This window comes from Diadema setosum, chromosome 22, assembly GCF_964275005.1.
Source record: "Diadema setosum chromosome 22, eeDiaSeto1, whole genome shotgun sequence".
NCBI lineage: Eukaryota > Metazoa > Echinodermata > Echinoidea > Diadematoida > Diadematidae > Diadema > Diadema setosum.
This window is the reverse complement of record NC_092706.1, coordinates 28,732,488-28,745,631: the sequence shown is the minus strand read 5'-3', so window position 1 is coordinate 28,745,631 and position 13,144 is coordinate 28,732,488. Positions and strand designations below refer to the sequence as shown.

Genomic DNA, 13,144 nt, shown 5'->3' with positions numbered 1-13,144 from the left:
CTCTCCACCAGACCAGGTAGATTTAGAAAAAGACGCAGATGAAGAATGAGATCGCTTTTCATCGTCGCACGTCAAACAGGGATTTAAGGCCCGTCAAGGATTCTAAACAAAAGCTCCTCAGGCTTCCATCATGTCACTACTAGGATTTCTGGATTTTTTTTTGCCAACCTGACGGTTTAAAGACCTTTCACAGTTATCTACACCGTGTACACAATCACCAGAAGTAGAAACAAAAATCCACAGGTTCTGTCTGCTACGTTTGTCGTATTTTGAGACAGATCGACAATGGTCGCCATGTATAGCTCTTATAAAGATTATGCTGACATTGGAAAAATTACTCCGAATCCCACATTAGTTTTGCACTGCCATGGGATGCTTAAAGGGTTATTTCCATGTATCTTTAAAGAAAACGAAGCTCGTTTATCATTTCAGGTTTCGCAATGAAGGCAGTTATTGTTTTCAGGATATTCTGATTTTTTTTTTTAATGCTTATACATGTATTTGAACGCTTTAGCTTTTCAGTGGTTCACACATGAGGTCTATGATCCATAGGGATTTGTATTGCATTCAGGAATTGAAAAAAAAAAAGAAAAAGAAAACAAAACAAATGCTGCACTATTCCACTAGCAAATTTCTGTTGGGATTCCTGATAGACCGGAATATTTAGTCTCCATTGTGTGACTCGGGCTTTAAAGTCAGATACCAGCAGGGGGGAAAAAGTATCTCGGGACGTCAACGTAATGCACACTCTCACATTCAACAAAAGAATTCCTTTGCCACAAAGGGAGAAGGTATAACTGTGTTTGTTACTATTCTTAGTGTGTATTTAAGGACAATACCAGTCGATTCGACTCAATAATGTGTATGAGGGATAAGGAATGCAGTGTAATACTGGCTTCTAATAATGTTCCTCAACCTGCAATGTCCAGCAATATTGGTGGGTATACATCCATTTATATTCTACATTTTCAATACATTGACGCAAATAGCGTATTGTTTTCTTTGTCGAAATCCGGAGGATTAATCAAATTCCAGACAGGCCATTAAGAGAAATTATCCTGCGAAAGATATGATAGGGTTTTTTTCAAGGACATCTCAAAAATGAATGCAAAATTGAGTCACATGAATTTTTATTGGCTTCTCTTGGGTAAAGTAGTTTTGGGTTTATTGCTAAATCTGGGAGTCGCATATTTGATCTGGCTTGCGGTTACGTTGCTAGTGACCTTTTTTGTGATCAACTGTGGATAAAAGCTCGGATATGCTGTAGGAGAAAGCCCCCAGTCGTGTAGAAGATACTGTAGTATACATTACAAGCATGTAGAAATGCCACGGTTCAAGTTTGTGAGGGGAAGTATAGAGAAAGAAATCAGGCAGAAAGTATTAGACTGTGTCGTTTAAGTCCCATTTTTACGGTGGCTTGTGTTTTATGTCATACCGTTTTCTGTGTAGATAAGATATCATTATTGTTATTGTCGTTAATGTAATATTGGTAATGATATTACTGACAATAGAATAATAATTGTAATAATTGTAGCAATGATGATGATGATGATGATGATGATAATGATAATAATAATGATAATAATAATAATATTAATCATTATCATTATCATTATCATTATCATTATCATTATCATTATCATTATCATTATCATTATTATTATTATTGTTATCATCATCGTCATCACCACATTCACCACCACCACCATCATCATCCTCATCATCATCATCATCAATATGACTGTTGTTACCTTGCAATACTACCACTACTACCTGAACTGCTATAAAACTAATATCATTATAGTTCTCATCCTGACGCTCCCCAATCTCATTATTAGCTTCATCATTTCGGTCTTCATAATACATGTATCCTCATTACTATACCAAGACAGCAAGGTTATGAGACTTGTGAGGAGCTCAGACAAAAGTGTCATTTCTTGATGTCACCTCCACCTCTGTCCATCTCCCCTCCCCTCTCCCCCCCCCCCCACTCTCTCTTACCGTTTCATCTTCTCTAATCTTGTATCTTCCTCTCTATTCCTCCCTTTCTTTGCTTTTATTTCTCTTTTTATTTATTGAAGGAGAACCCAAACACAGACGTGATAAAAACACGAGCTGATTTATGCGTTGCCTTCACACGTCAAGGTGAATGGAGACCTCCATGGGTCAAAGTTACCTATGGCCCCACGTCCTGATCGGGAACGTCGTGCCATTAATCTCAATTTCAAAACTCGACAATGATGTTGATCAAAATAATGTAAATACGTGCGTGGTACACATAAGAAGGGTTTCTTCAAGGCACATTTTTTTTTTTTTTTTTTTGGGGGGGGGGTATTTCTACCCATTGTCGTCTGAATATCTTACGCTTCGTTTCAGAATGGCATTCGATATCAAATAGTTGTAATGATATCCATTCTTCAGGAGAAACTGCCAAACCCTTTCCGTATGTTGAACATGGTATTCACGTGAAGGAATGTTATCACTGCCCTACTAACGGAATGTCGAAGTTGTCGTGGTCATAAGGACGTCACAGCTAAAGATTTTTGGCGTATACCGAGTATAGAGCTCCATCACCCTCTCTATCACCTGCTCTATCCCAGTCCACATATGAAAGCATGGATCTGCAAAGAAGCAAGAGGATGTGGATGTGATTATATCTCTCACTCCACTTATTTATTCGTTTGTTTTCATGTTTCCATCTTTCGTATATTTGTCTAACAATATACAATCGATCATTTCTTTTTCTGTTTACTTCTTATCTTTCTGTATATCTATTTGTCTATATGTTTACCTATATGCAACCTGTATCCTGTCCATGTATCTCTCTCTTTCCCTATCCATCCATCCATCCATCCATCCATCCATCTATCTATCTATCTATCTATCTATCTATCTATTTATCTATCTATCTATCTATCTATCTATCTATTTATCTATCTATCTATCTGTCCGTCAATATATATGTCTGTCTGTCAATATATATGTCTGTCTGTAGCTCTATATGCTTTATAAGTCTACGTATCATACTCTCTTGTTTTGAATCTATATGTATGTCTGTTCGTCCGCCTGCCTGCATATCTGTCTAGCTATCTATCTCTCCATGCATCTCAAGATATATGATTCCAACCGAAATGTCACGGTATATACTCATGGCAGTGCGGTAATATATTGCATAACATCGAGGAATATCTGAATGACAGACTGTGTTTTAAATTGAAGCACGAGCTCCTCGCTTTATGTCATCGACGGCAAATCCAATGTTGAGCAATAGGGAGTTTTCGATTGGGTGAACGAGAAGGACGTGCCGCCGAGCGCAACCGTACGTCAAGGCGTCACGTCTGTACGTTGACCCGCTGCTAAAACACATTTCGATTTCGGGCGCCGGCGTCACATCTCGTGGCGTGTGCAGGAGGCAACCTGTGCCTTGCGTGTATATATGCGGAATTTGTTTCTGTACTCGTTTCTGTACCTGTAATATTTATTTTGACTTTGACTAGATGCGTATCCTGGGAGGAATTATGTGGATTTTAAAACATGATGCATGGTAAGACTACTAGGCAAATGCACTGCTGCACTAGCTAGGCCAAAAGCACCAAGATCTGTTTGCGTACAGCATTACGTGTAAGTGCATCTGTGGGACTACGGTAGGCAGTTGCAAAGTGCGAAGCAGTGAAAACGGGCAAATAAAGTAGGTACCAGAGGCTGTAGTTTGTAGAGTCAGCGCTGCTGCTGTGACGTATCAAGATCATAAGCTTTCATGTAATTAGAATATAAATATTCTCTCGAAAGAAAAAGGAAAACAGGTGAACTGAGCACGGATTTCCCGAGAGTCATCGTGCTCTTTCGCACGATACCTGAGAGGAGTGTGACGTCATAGCAAGGTGGGTTGAGCGCGGCGCAACCGATTTGGGTGGACGGTGATAACCGGGGTTAACGCGTTCGAAATTTGTGCGATGAGCCGAGGGTCGACACTCGCGCATGCGCAGTACGTAAAAACTACGTCAGAACAGGGTGACGCCTGGCTCAACGTGCAAATCGAAAAGTCCCTATTATGAAGTGAGCTTATTTGCAGATACACCGGGGCCAAATTTCATTAATCCCAAGCTACCCATCTCCTCCTCCCCTCCCCCCCCCCCCCCTTACATCTCCCTGTCTCCAATGAATGTATTGACCAGCTCTGAGCTGCAAATGCCATACCTCTACAGTGAGAAACAAACACATTTGTCATCTTGCTCGAAAACCTGAACCCTCTCTACGGGTCGTCTCCCGCAAATTTCTAATGTTTGTTCCCCTCACAGTTAGACACGCGCTACGATGTAGCACAACCCATCGTATATTCGTCAACATACGTACCTCGTGATAATAAGCGTGGCCCGTCACCCGGCATACTGATAAATCCATCAGTTTTCTGATTTTCATATCATCGAGTTTTTCAAACTCGTAACATTCCAGTGACATATTTATACGCCATATTTATCCCATCTTATTTCCAAGACCTTTATGCCACAGAAACTTCGGGCCAGAAAATTAATATGATTTCAGAGAATTGCCTTTGAAATAAAGATACAGTCACTGATAAAGGAGATTGAAAGGTAATTAAATTAGATTTTAAAACAAAATGTTGTATATGCTCTATAAATCCTCCAAACTAGCATCCTGAGCCCTCATAGCCTTTGACGGTCGGTCAAGAATTAGTCAAGATATCACACAGTCAATGTCTGAGCAAATGTCAAACTTAGCTTATTTAGCTTCAGCTTTTTCAACATAACTTCTTGTTCTAATGTCTGTCTGCTTATCAAGGTAAATGTTGTGACGGGTTACAATTCGAAGAGAAAAATGAGTAACAATAATACTACATTAAAAAGTATTGACAACAGACATTTAATCACTACCGAGAGCGTGTACATGATATTCATGAAAATAAAACGGACGAATACAGTCAGAGGAAAATAAAAATGATGAAGAAAACGAGAGATAGAAAAGGCACAACTATCATGGTTCATCAGGTATGTTTCATTTTCTTAATTCTTTTTGTTTCATCTTTTCTTTCTTTTCTTTAATCGAATATTTGCGTCTTATATGAGTTTTTGTGTTCAGGTTGTCAGCTGGTTTAGCACTTAGTTCTCTTTTGTCGGTCAATACGGAGTTATGCTATGGATGGTAGCAAATCAGATGGTTTGCAAACGGGTGCTGTTCGTTATTCCGAAGGTTCGCTATTCCGAATGTTCGTTATTCCGAAGGGTCGTTAATCCGAAACACGCAAATTCCCTATACCTAGAGGTTCGTTAATCCGAAAATGAAAAAGGGTTCGTTGATCCGAAAATTTGTGGCGTTATTCCGAAGGTTCGTTACTCCGAAGATTGGTTAATCCGAAAATGAAATTCGGAACAATGAACCTTCGGAATAACGAATCTTAGGAATAAAGAGCCTTCGGAATAACGAACCTCGGAATAACGAGCTGTAACCTTTGCAAACATAGTTTAATCTGAACATCTTGCCATTACAGTTGTTGCGGCTGAATAGAGAATAGAACATTTTGTGCCTGCACCCAGGGTGCTATTAGTCCTACAACACTTTGAAGTTGTTTAACTTGATTAGCACCCAAGTCAAGGAATTAATGACCATCCTTGAGGGAAACTTCATCTTTCCTAATTTAATTGATACGTTTTTAACGAGCGATGCAGTAAAGACTTAATACTTGTTGAGAGTTGAGGCTATGGATGGGGTGAGATGAGATATGGAGAAGGGGAAAAACTGAAGTGGACAGGGAGGACGCTGGATGTAACAGTGGAGGCATTAAAAAGTAACTCCACGATGTGACTGACCCCATAAAGAGGGAGGCATGTTACCCCGATTCCATTAGCCCCGCCCATGTCCCATGGCTCACCTGTAAAATTGGCCCCTCTAATTGGGATGGGAGGACGGGAGATGCGTTCATCCACCTGTTCATATTTGCGTGAGGTGTCAACACGCCGTGGTCGAGTCGTCTAGACCCTGTGCCGGAGTTGAAGGTGCGTGTGTTTGGGCGGTTTTTCAGCTGATCGATTTGCCCAGCCGTTTCTGGGTTACAGCCAGGTCTCATGCTGTCTTTTCAAGAACTAAGAGGAAAGAAAGAACAAGAAAGAACAAGCAAACTCCCGCATGGAAGGATCGTGTGTTGTTTTGGACGAAAAGCTTATTCTTAATTGGATAATGTGGTGTGTGATAGATTTATGATTTTGAACGGGTAGACAGTTTCTTATATTTGCTTCGTGGAATATCACCCGCCGAGCAATTAAAAAGGAAGAAAAAGGGAGGCTGATGTATTTATCAGTGCATATATTTGAAAATGTACTTTAGGCTGTGCCTGTCTTTCAGTAATGGCGGAAAACCCTGAAATTTCTTAATGCGATCAGATTAAGGAACAGAAGCAAAACTGGAGGATTTGGAGACAACTTTGTTCGAGACGGAACGGGCTTAAATTCGGTCCGACACTATGAGTGCTTAGGTCTGCGACGTAGTCGATATCGATGAGAGGAGAGAATAAGATCGTAAGGCGGTAACCTTCTAGACAGAAAGGAGATGACATTGAGCAAAACCAGACTCATCAATTTGATCTGATAGCATCTCGTCCTAGGAACGGCGGTGTTATTCTCACTTTTTTTTCCTCAACTGTGTATCAATCTACCTTTCTGCAAGTATAACTTCCCTGGGGTTCTTTTAAATTCATTTTCGGTTAGGATTCATGGGATTTTGATTTTTTTTTTCGTAACCTTGAATTTTCAACTAAATCAGTTTCCTTATACTAAACGGGAAAAGTACTGACTCAAAGACAAGCTCACACAATTTGCGTAAAACTGTCGAATTCATCAAGAGATGTAGTTTCCACTTCTACATACTTATTTCGAGATAATGTCAGAAGGGTGAAACATTTTCAATGTCTCTCCTGTTTTGCTTGGGTCATGTCATGTGCATTTGCGAGTCCCCGGAATTTTTCTCATTATTTTGTCTCGATTTTAGGAGTAATGGGACCAACCATGTCGGCTCATTTTGTGCCAATTTACTCGAATCCCCTTGTCGATGTCGTTTTTGGTATATTTCTTAGTTTGAGTGACCTTGGTCGGTGAACATGAGTGAGTGTGACCGATGTTTCTATCTCGCTCTTTTTTTCTCTCATTTTAATGTCTTTTTGTCACCTATCTCCTCCTGCTCGACTTCTAGAACTCGGTATTATTATGCCCGTCTCACGTCAGTTCTGGTAATGATTGTAACATTGAATACCTTTGCTGAATTTTCTTGTCTTTTTTTCCTTATCCCATTACACATCCTTCATCACTTTCAAATTCTAAAGTTTCTCCCCACTTTTCGACGCTGTCGCCTTGTAACTTCCTTCTCTGCATGGCGTGTGATCGCATTCCTCTGTGTGACTGAACCCATCAATGTTTTCTTTGTTATGCATTTGAACATAGTTAAATGGTCTTTCTCGCATATTTTCGGACCATTTCACAGCGTGAGTCATAAGAGATTATTGTGCTCGTGTTCATACAACATTCCTTCGGCGTTTAATTTGTCCGCTGTATGTGCGGTTGTCAGGGATACAGTTGTGATAGATACAGGACAATGTAAAGCCACTTGTAGTCCTATCCATGATGTGTGTCACTCTCAATGGATTCGTCACATCTTCGTTTGTTTTGGTTGTTTTGTTGGTTTCTATCATTTTTTTTTTTTTTTTGGGGGGGGGGGGGGGCTACATTGACGTTCCCCGATGAAAATGTAATTTTCTCATCAGTTCGCTTGCATCTCTGTTTTATTTCGTTTTGTTTTGTTTTGTGTATTGTTTTTGGCAATCACTAGTGAAACATATTTCATATATATTTGTCTCCTCTATCCCTCTCTTTATATATAGGTACATACATATCTCTCTTTGTGTATCAACCAGCCCCACAATCATTAAACCCCTTCCTCTTTTAGTGTATCCATATGTCTTTGTTGCGGCCATACACCTGTCTGAGTGATTGTGAGCGTACTTTTTAAATAAAGCGGCTGTGGGGCCTACATGTTTTCGATGTCTGTACAAACCTGTTCGTTCGAGCGACAACCGAAATCTGTAGCTTCATGTTTTACCTCTCCTGTCCTTATATAGGAATACAGTCCTCTCCCCCGTTTTAACGAACACGGTTATAACGAAATTCTCGTTACAACAAAGTAAAAATTCAGGTCCTAATATTATTGTCAGTATGTTTGTTATGGTTGTATTGTTGGACTGTTATGAAATTTCGATATATAAACGAAAGAAAACTGCCGGTCCCGAGGACTTCGTTGTAAGGAGAGTCGCCTGCAAACTTGTTACACCCCTCATTTCTTCTCTCTGGGTGTCTGAAGAGCCCTCCCCCTCCCCCACCCCCTCCAGCCCACCCGTCCCATTTCTCTCTCTGTCTCTCCCTCTCCCTCATTACTTCGTGTTTGTTTTCATGTCTGGATACTTTTCTCCATGTATCTGCTAGTTAGAATATTTGTGTGTCTGATTTTCTGTCATGTTCTGTTAATACATGTACCTCTTCTCATTCTCCTTCCCAAATCTCATTTTATCCCCCCCCCCCCCCCCCCGCCATCCCTCTCTTTCTCAACCGTCTTGATGACCTGAATCGGGTCACGATAGTGCCTCGGGGAGTCGAGCGTAAAATGACTTCAGGAACAGTTGACCTCCCAAATTTTGAAGTCTAGCATGCCCGGGGAGGTGTTATCAGAACCGCCGTTCGATGGCAGTGTAACAAATACATGCGTGTCTGGACTGGTGGGTAAAAAAAGGAGAAGAACTGGAAAAAAAAAGTGTAGGAAAATAATCGTTACTTGTAAAATGTGTAAAGATTGACAGCCAAAGACTTCAGCATGAGTTGATTCGAAGAGAGATAGGTGTAAGTTTGATTGAAACTCGCAGTGAGCGACAGTATAAAGCGAAGTGCTCGTAAACAGAGAAATAGAGATGTCTATTATACCGCGTGTAATTATGATGGTCATTGAGATTGCTTTCTTTACGCAGATAAGCCCGGCAGAAAGACGTATCACTGCTTCAAATGTTGATAAAGCTCTTCAAAGTTGTCATTCTGATCGGATTTTTGGTTGGTTTCGAGGTTTCCATAACCTGTAATGACCTAGCAAATAGGCAAATACAATGTATGCCCTGAACTGCAGCTGTTCATGATGTTCGGAAACTTTGATCAGACGTTTTATCAAACATTGTTAAGCTGATACCTGACGAGATCTTCAGTTTCACGTTGCATTGCTGTGCTTTTCTGCTTTTAGTATGAGATTAGTATGAGATTAGGATTACGGTAATCCCAGTCAGTACGTTTTCAATATTGTTTAACTGAAGATATATAAGTGTAGTCCCTTTTCCCCTACATATTGCCGTTTCTAAATTTGACAAATCAGGGTTGCTGTTTTTTTCCATTTTCGTGGCTCGATGCTCAATGATTCCATGACATCAAATGGTAACAAATCCCCCCCCCCCCCAAAAAAAAGAGAAAAATCAAAAGAGAAGTTTATTTTGATTTTACGCTGCCTCGGGACTTATCCTTAATGATGTGTTGAATGACGCCGGAGGATTTTGCGGTGCGTTATTCGTTACCTTGCATTCACATACGGCTTTAGACTTTAAATCTCATTAAAACTTTGTCTCCCCTTTTCCCCCCATTCACAGCCCCCCTCCAGAGAGCAAAGAACCCAAGACAAACGGCACGAGCCGGAAGTTCTGGCACTTCGGCTCCAGCAAAAATAAGGATCAACGCGACAAATCGGCAACGCCAGTCAAGTCCCCCACCTCTCCTCCCGCTACAACTAGCAGCAAACAATCACTGTTCGGTCTGTCGTTCGATCGGAAAACATCGTTCCGCGGAGCTACAGACGATCGCTCTCCGGCCTCGCCCGCTGCGTCACCCGGCCAAACAACAGCGCAGAAGTCCGCTGTAGACAAATTAAAAGAACGGGCAGAGGCGTTTACTCAGGAGTACGAAAAGAGAAAGGGCGAACGCCAGTCTCTCGCGGACCGAGAACCGCGCAGGGCCAGCATTTCATTATACTTGGAACGCTACAGCAGAAGTGCCTCAGCTGACAGGAGTAGTAGCTTCAGTGTCAGTAGCTCGTCGGGAAGGAGGTCGAGTACTGCCTCAAGCACTGACGAGTCCGACTTCGAGCCTCGACCGCGGCCGCGTTTAGCGACATACGCAACCATGATTCGGTCGACGCAGAGCATCGGTTCGCTCGCCGCCAAGTTTGAGCAGAACAAGGCAAACGGTTCGCAGGCCAAGTCCGTCACTTCGCCATCGCCTCGAAAGGATCTCAAGTACAATGCCAATCTGGATGCTAAAAAGGCGCTATTCAGCAACGCAGCAAATGGAAGCACGAGTGCGTCCTCGTCAAAGAGTAAGGTGAAGGATCCCGTACCGCTAATATCACGATCGTCTGTGCTGCAAACGCCCTCGACGTCGTCGTTGCGATCGAAATTTGAGTCGCCATCAAAGGAGAAAGAGACGGCTGCAGCGCCGTTCACTCGCTCGACGCAGGTACGTCAGTCGACTGGTAAGTTTTCCTACCTCGACAAAATTGAATCGAAGGAGAAGGATGTGTCACCATCGACGTCGTCGTTCACCAGAGCGTCGCCTGTAAGACATTCAACTATTGGCGTCACGAAATCCCCATCAATAGACGTTAAGAGCAGCTTGACGAAAACCACGTCGGTAGACTCTCCGCGTAGCGTCACATCTAGTTTAAGAAGTAATGATAGTAAGGAAATCTCCAAACCAGTCTCCACTGTTACACCAACAACTTCCGCCTCCAAAACTTCGTCATCAAGCAGCCAACAACCGACATTTATTTCGCGGTACGAAACCGTCATCAATTCCGATTCAGAGTCTTCCGTCGCCTCCTCGTCGTCCTCGTCGTTCTCGGACAGGAAATCCTCGCGCACGTCGCCGTCGATCTCGTCGCGCTACGATGTCAGGTCGCCGCGCGAAAAGCCTCCGGCGTTCATCAAGAAGCCGATGAAGCTCACGTCAACGGAGGGCGAATCGGCAAGGTTCTCGTGCGAGATGGAGGGCGAACCGAAACCGGAAGTCACGTGGCTGTACAGGGGGAAGCCCCTTTCGGACGAGGGTCGACACGAGATTTACGAGGAGAAAGGCACGCACTTCTTGGAGATCTTTAACGTGGCACCGCGAGATGCTGGACTATACACCTGCCGTATTGTCAACTCGGCCGGACGATCTTCGGCCCTTGTGGAGCTAATTGTTACATGTGAGTATATAACAACATGCCTAGTTAAATCAAAAAGAGTCTGTTGCATGGAATCCGAGGTGATGAAAGAAAGATTAAGGATATACTGTCGAGGAAATGTCACGTCATTTCGCTGAATTCAACATGATCAGATGATGGAAATGGCTATTTCCCCTGTATGTGTTAAGAATCGGTGGACGGAGAATTTAAATGTCACTAACTGTCTTTTTGACCATCAGCTTTTTTTTTTCCTGGAACAACATTAATCCTGCAAAGAAATTTGCTTTAGCGAAACAAAAGAAAATACCTATAATGGCAAGTGTTTTTGAAATGTTCTTTTATTGTTTATATATACCAATATGTACCATGATATGCCCTTTTAGTGTACAGGACATTCTTCGTCTTCCTTTGCAATTCATGACTTATATATTTTGTACGTTACTTACACGGGACCCAACAAAAGATGGACTGTCTAAATCCATGTTCGTATGATGTGGATAGTCATGTGAAGATGTCTCATATTTTTAATCAGGCCATTTCAGTGAAACTATAGAGAAATTGCACTTTTTTAGGATGCAGTGTACGATTCACTTCAGCCTGTTCCAACAGCTTGATTGTGCTCTCTGACTTAGAACCTTTAAGATAAGTTTTCCCACCATTATCTCTGTCGAAGAGTGCACCACTTGCGTTGTTCGGAGATCAACAGAACCCGCAAGCTATTGAGAATGATTACTATTGTGATTATTAGACATGACTCACTTCAATAAATCAGACAAGCGTAAGACACATCCAAATGTAAGCCCCTATACAAATTGATACAAGATGAAGCACACATAAGTAGAGTAGGCCTGGTTATATGCATACCTATAAGTACATTATTAATGATATTTTTGACAAAAATTTGGCATAATATAAGTAAAAATAGATAACAAACAAACAAACCAATGGACCAAGTGATGTCAACATCCATTTTGTCTAGACAGGACTTGAAGTTGAAAATGAAAAAGAAAAAAAATGCACCCTTCGGCCTTGTGAGATAGACAGAATAGGCCTACATGAATTCTTGCACTTTCATAGAGATTCAAAATTCCACCTGTCTTCTCCAAAACTTTTAACGTATCAGGGTCAGAGTCCTGCACTTTGCACCTCACTTGTACTCTGCCTCCCTTCACCCGAAATGAACCATTAGGTCTAACTTGGTATTATCGTCTGTCACAGGACGGATGTATTCTATCGTCAAGAGTCTATATCCCCAGAAGAGTGTAGGTACAAGAAGGAATTTCGTTACCATGGTAACGAAACAAAAAAAGGGTTACCGCTCTCTTAGCGTCGGCTTTAGAATGCATTTGACCCACTTTTGTGAGCCGTGTTCTTATTGCTCCGTCGTCATTCACGAATGGGAAATAATGAATGGGGTGTGCGAACAACGGCTGGGGGTAAACAGTCGAGCCGACAAGGTACATTGTGTCTGATTCGATCGGGAGTATCACGACCTTCCCTCCCCAAATGGGCTCCCGATCCTGAAAGCATCTTTGTTCGATATCGAAAGTGGGTAAATCACCTAGGAAGGTCTGTGATGGAACGTGATATGTCAGAGGGGGGAGGGGAAGAGTAAGAAAGGGGTGGGGTATAGGGTTATACTTTTCTCGGATGAAATTAATGGAACAAAACATTGCACAAAACATCAGGGAATTGTTTCTGCCCTGCATTTAGTAGGCCTATAACAAAGGGAACAGCATGACTCCAGGTAACCTATTCCACCCTGTACTCGGCGTTAAATGGCGTTTACGAACTCCTGAATTTTAGAGGCACCAGTCTCCTTAAAATTAATTTTCATATTGTAGGTGCAGTAAACCAAACAGATAAAACAAGGATGCGTTTGAGTTCATAAACT

At 41.9% G+C, this 13,144-nt stretch overlaps 1 protein-coding gene across 1 annotated transcript in view; it reads left to right on the top strand.

Annotated features, from left to right (window-relative positions):
* The window catches only part of LOC140245274 (myosin light chain kinase, smooth muscle-like), a 172,134-nt gene that overhangs the window by 105,335 nt on the left and 53,655 nt on the right, over positions 1-13,144 (top strand). The window contains exon 10 of the mRNA XM_072324857.1: positions 9,680-11,271. Coding sequence (XP_072180958.1) covers positions 9,680-11,271 — 1,592 coding nt within the window. The remainder of the gene's footprint in view (positions 1-9,679; positions 11,272-13,144) is intronic.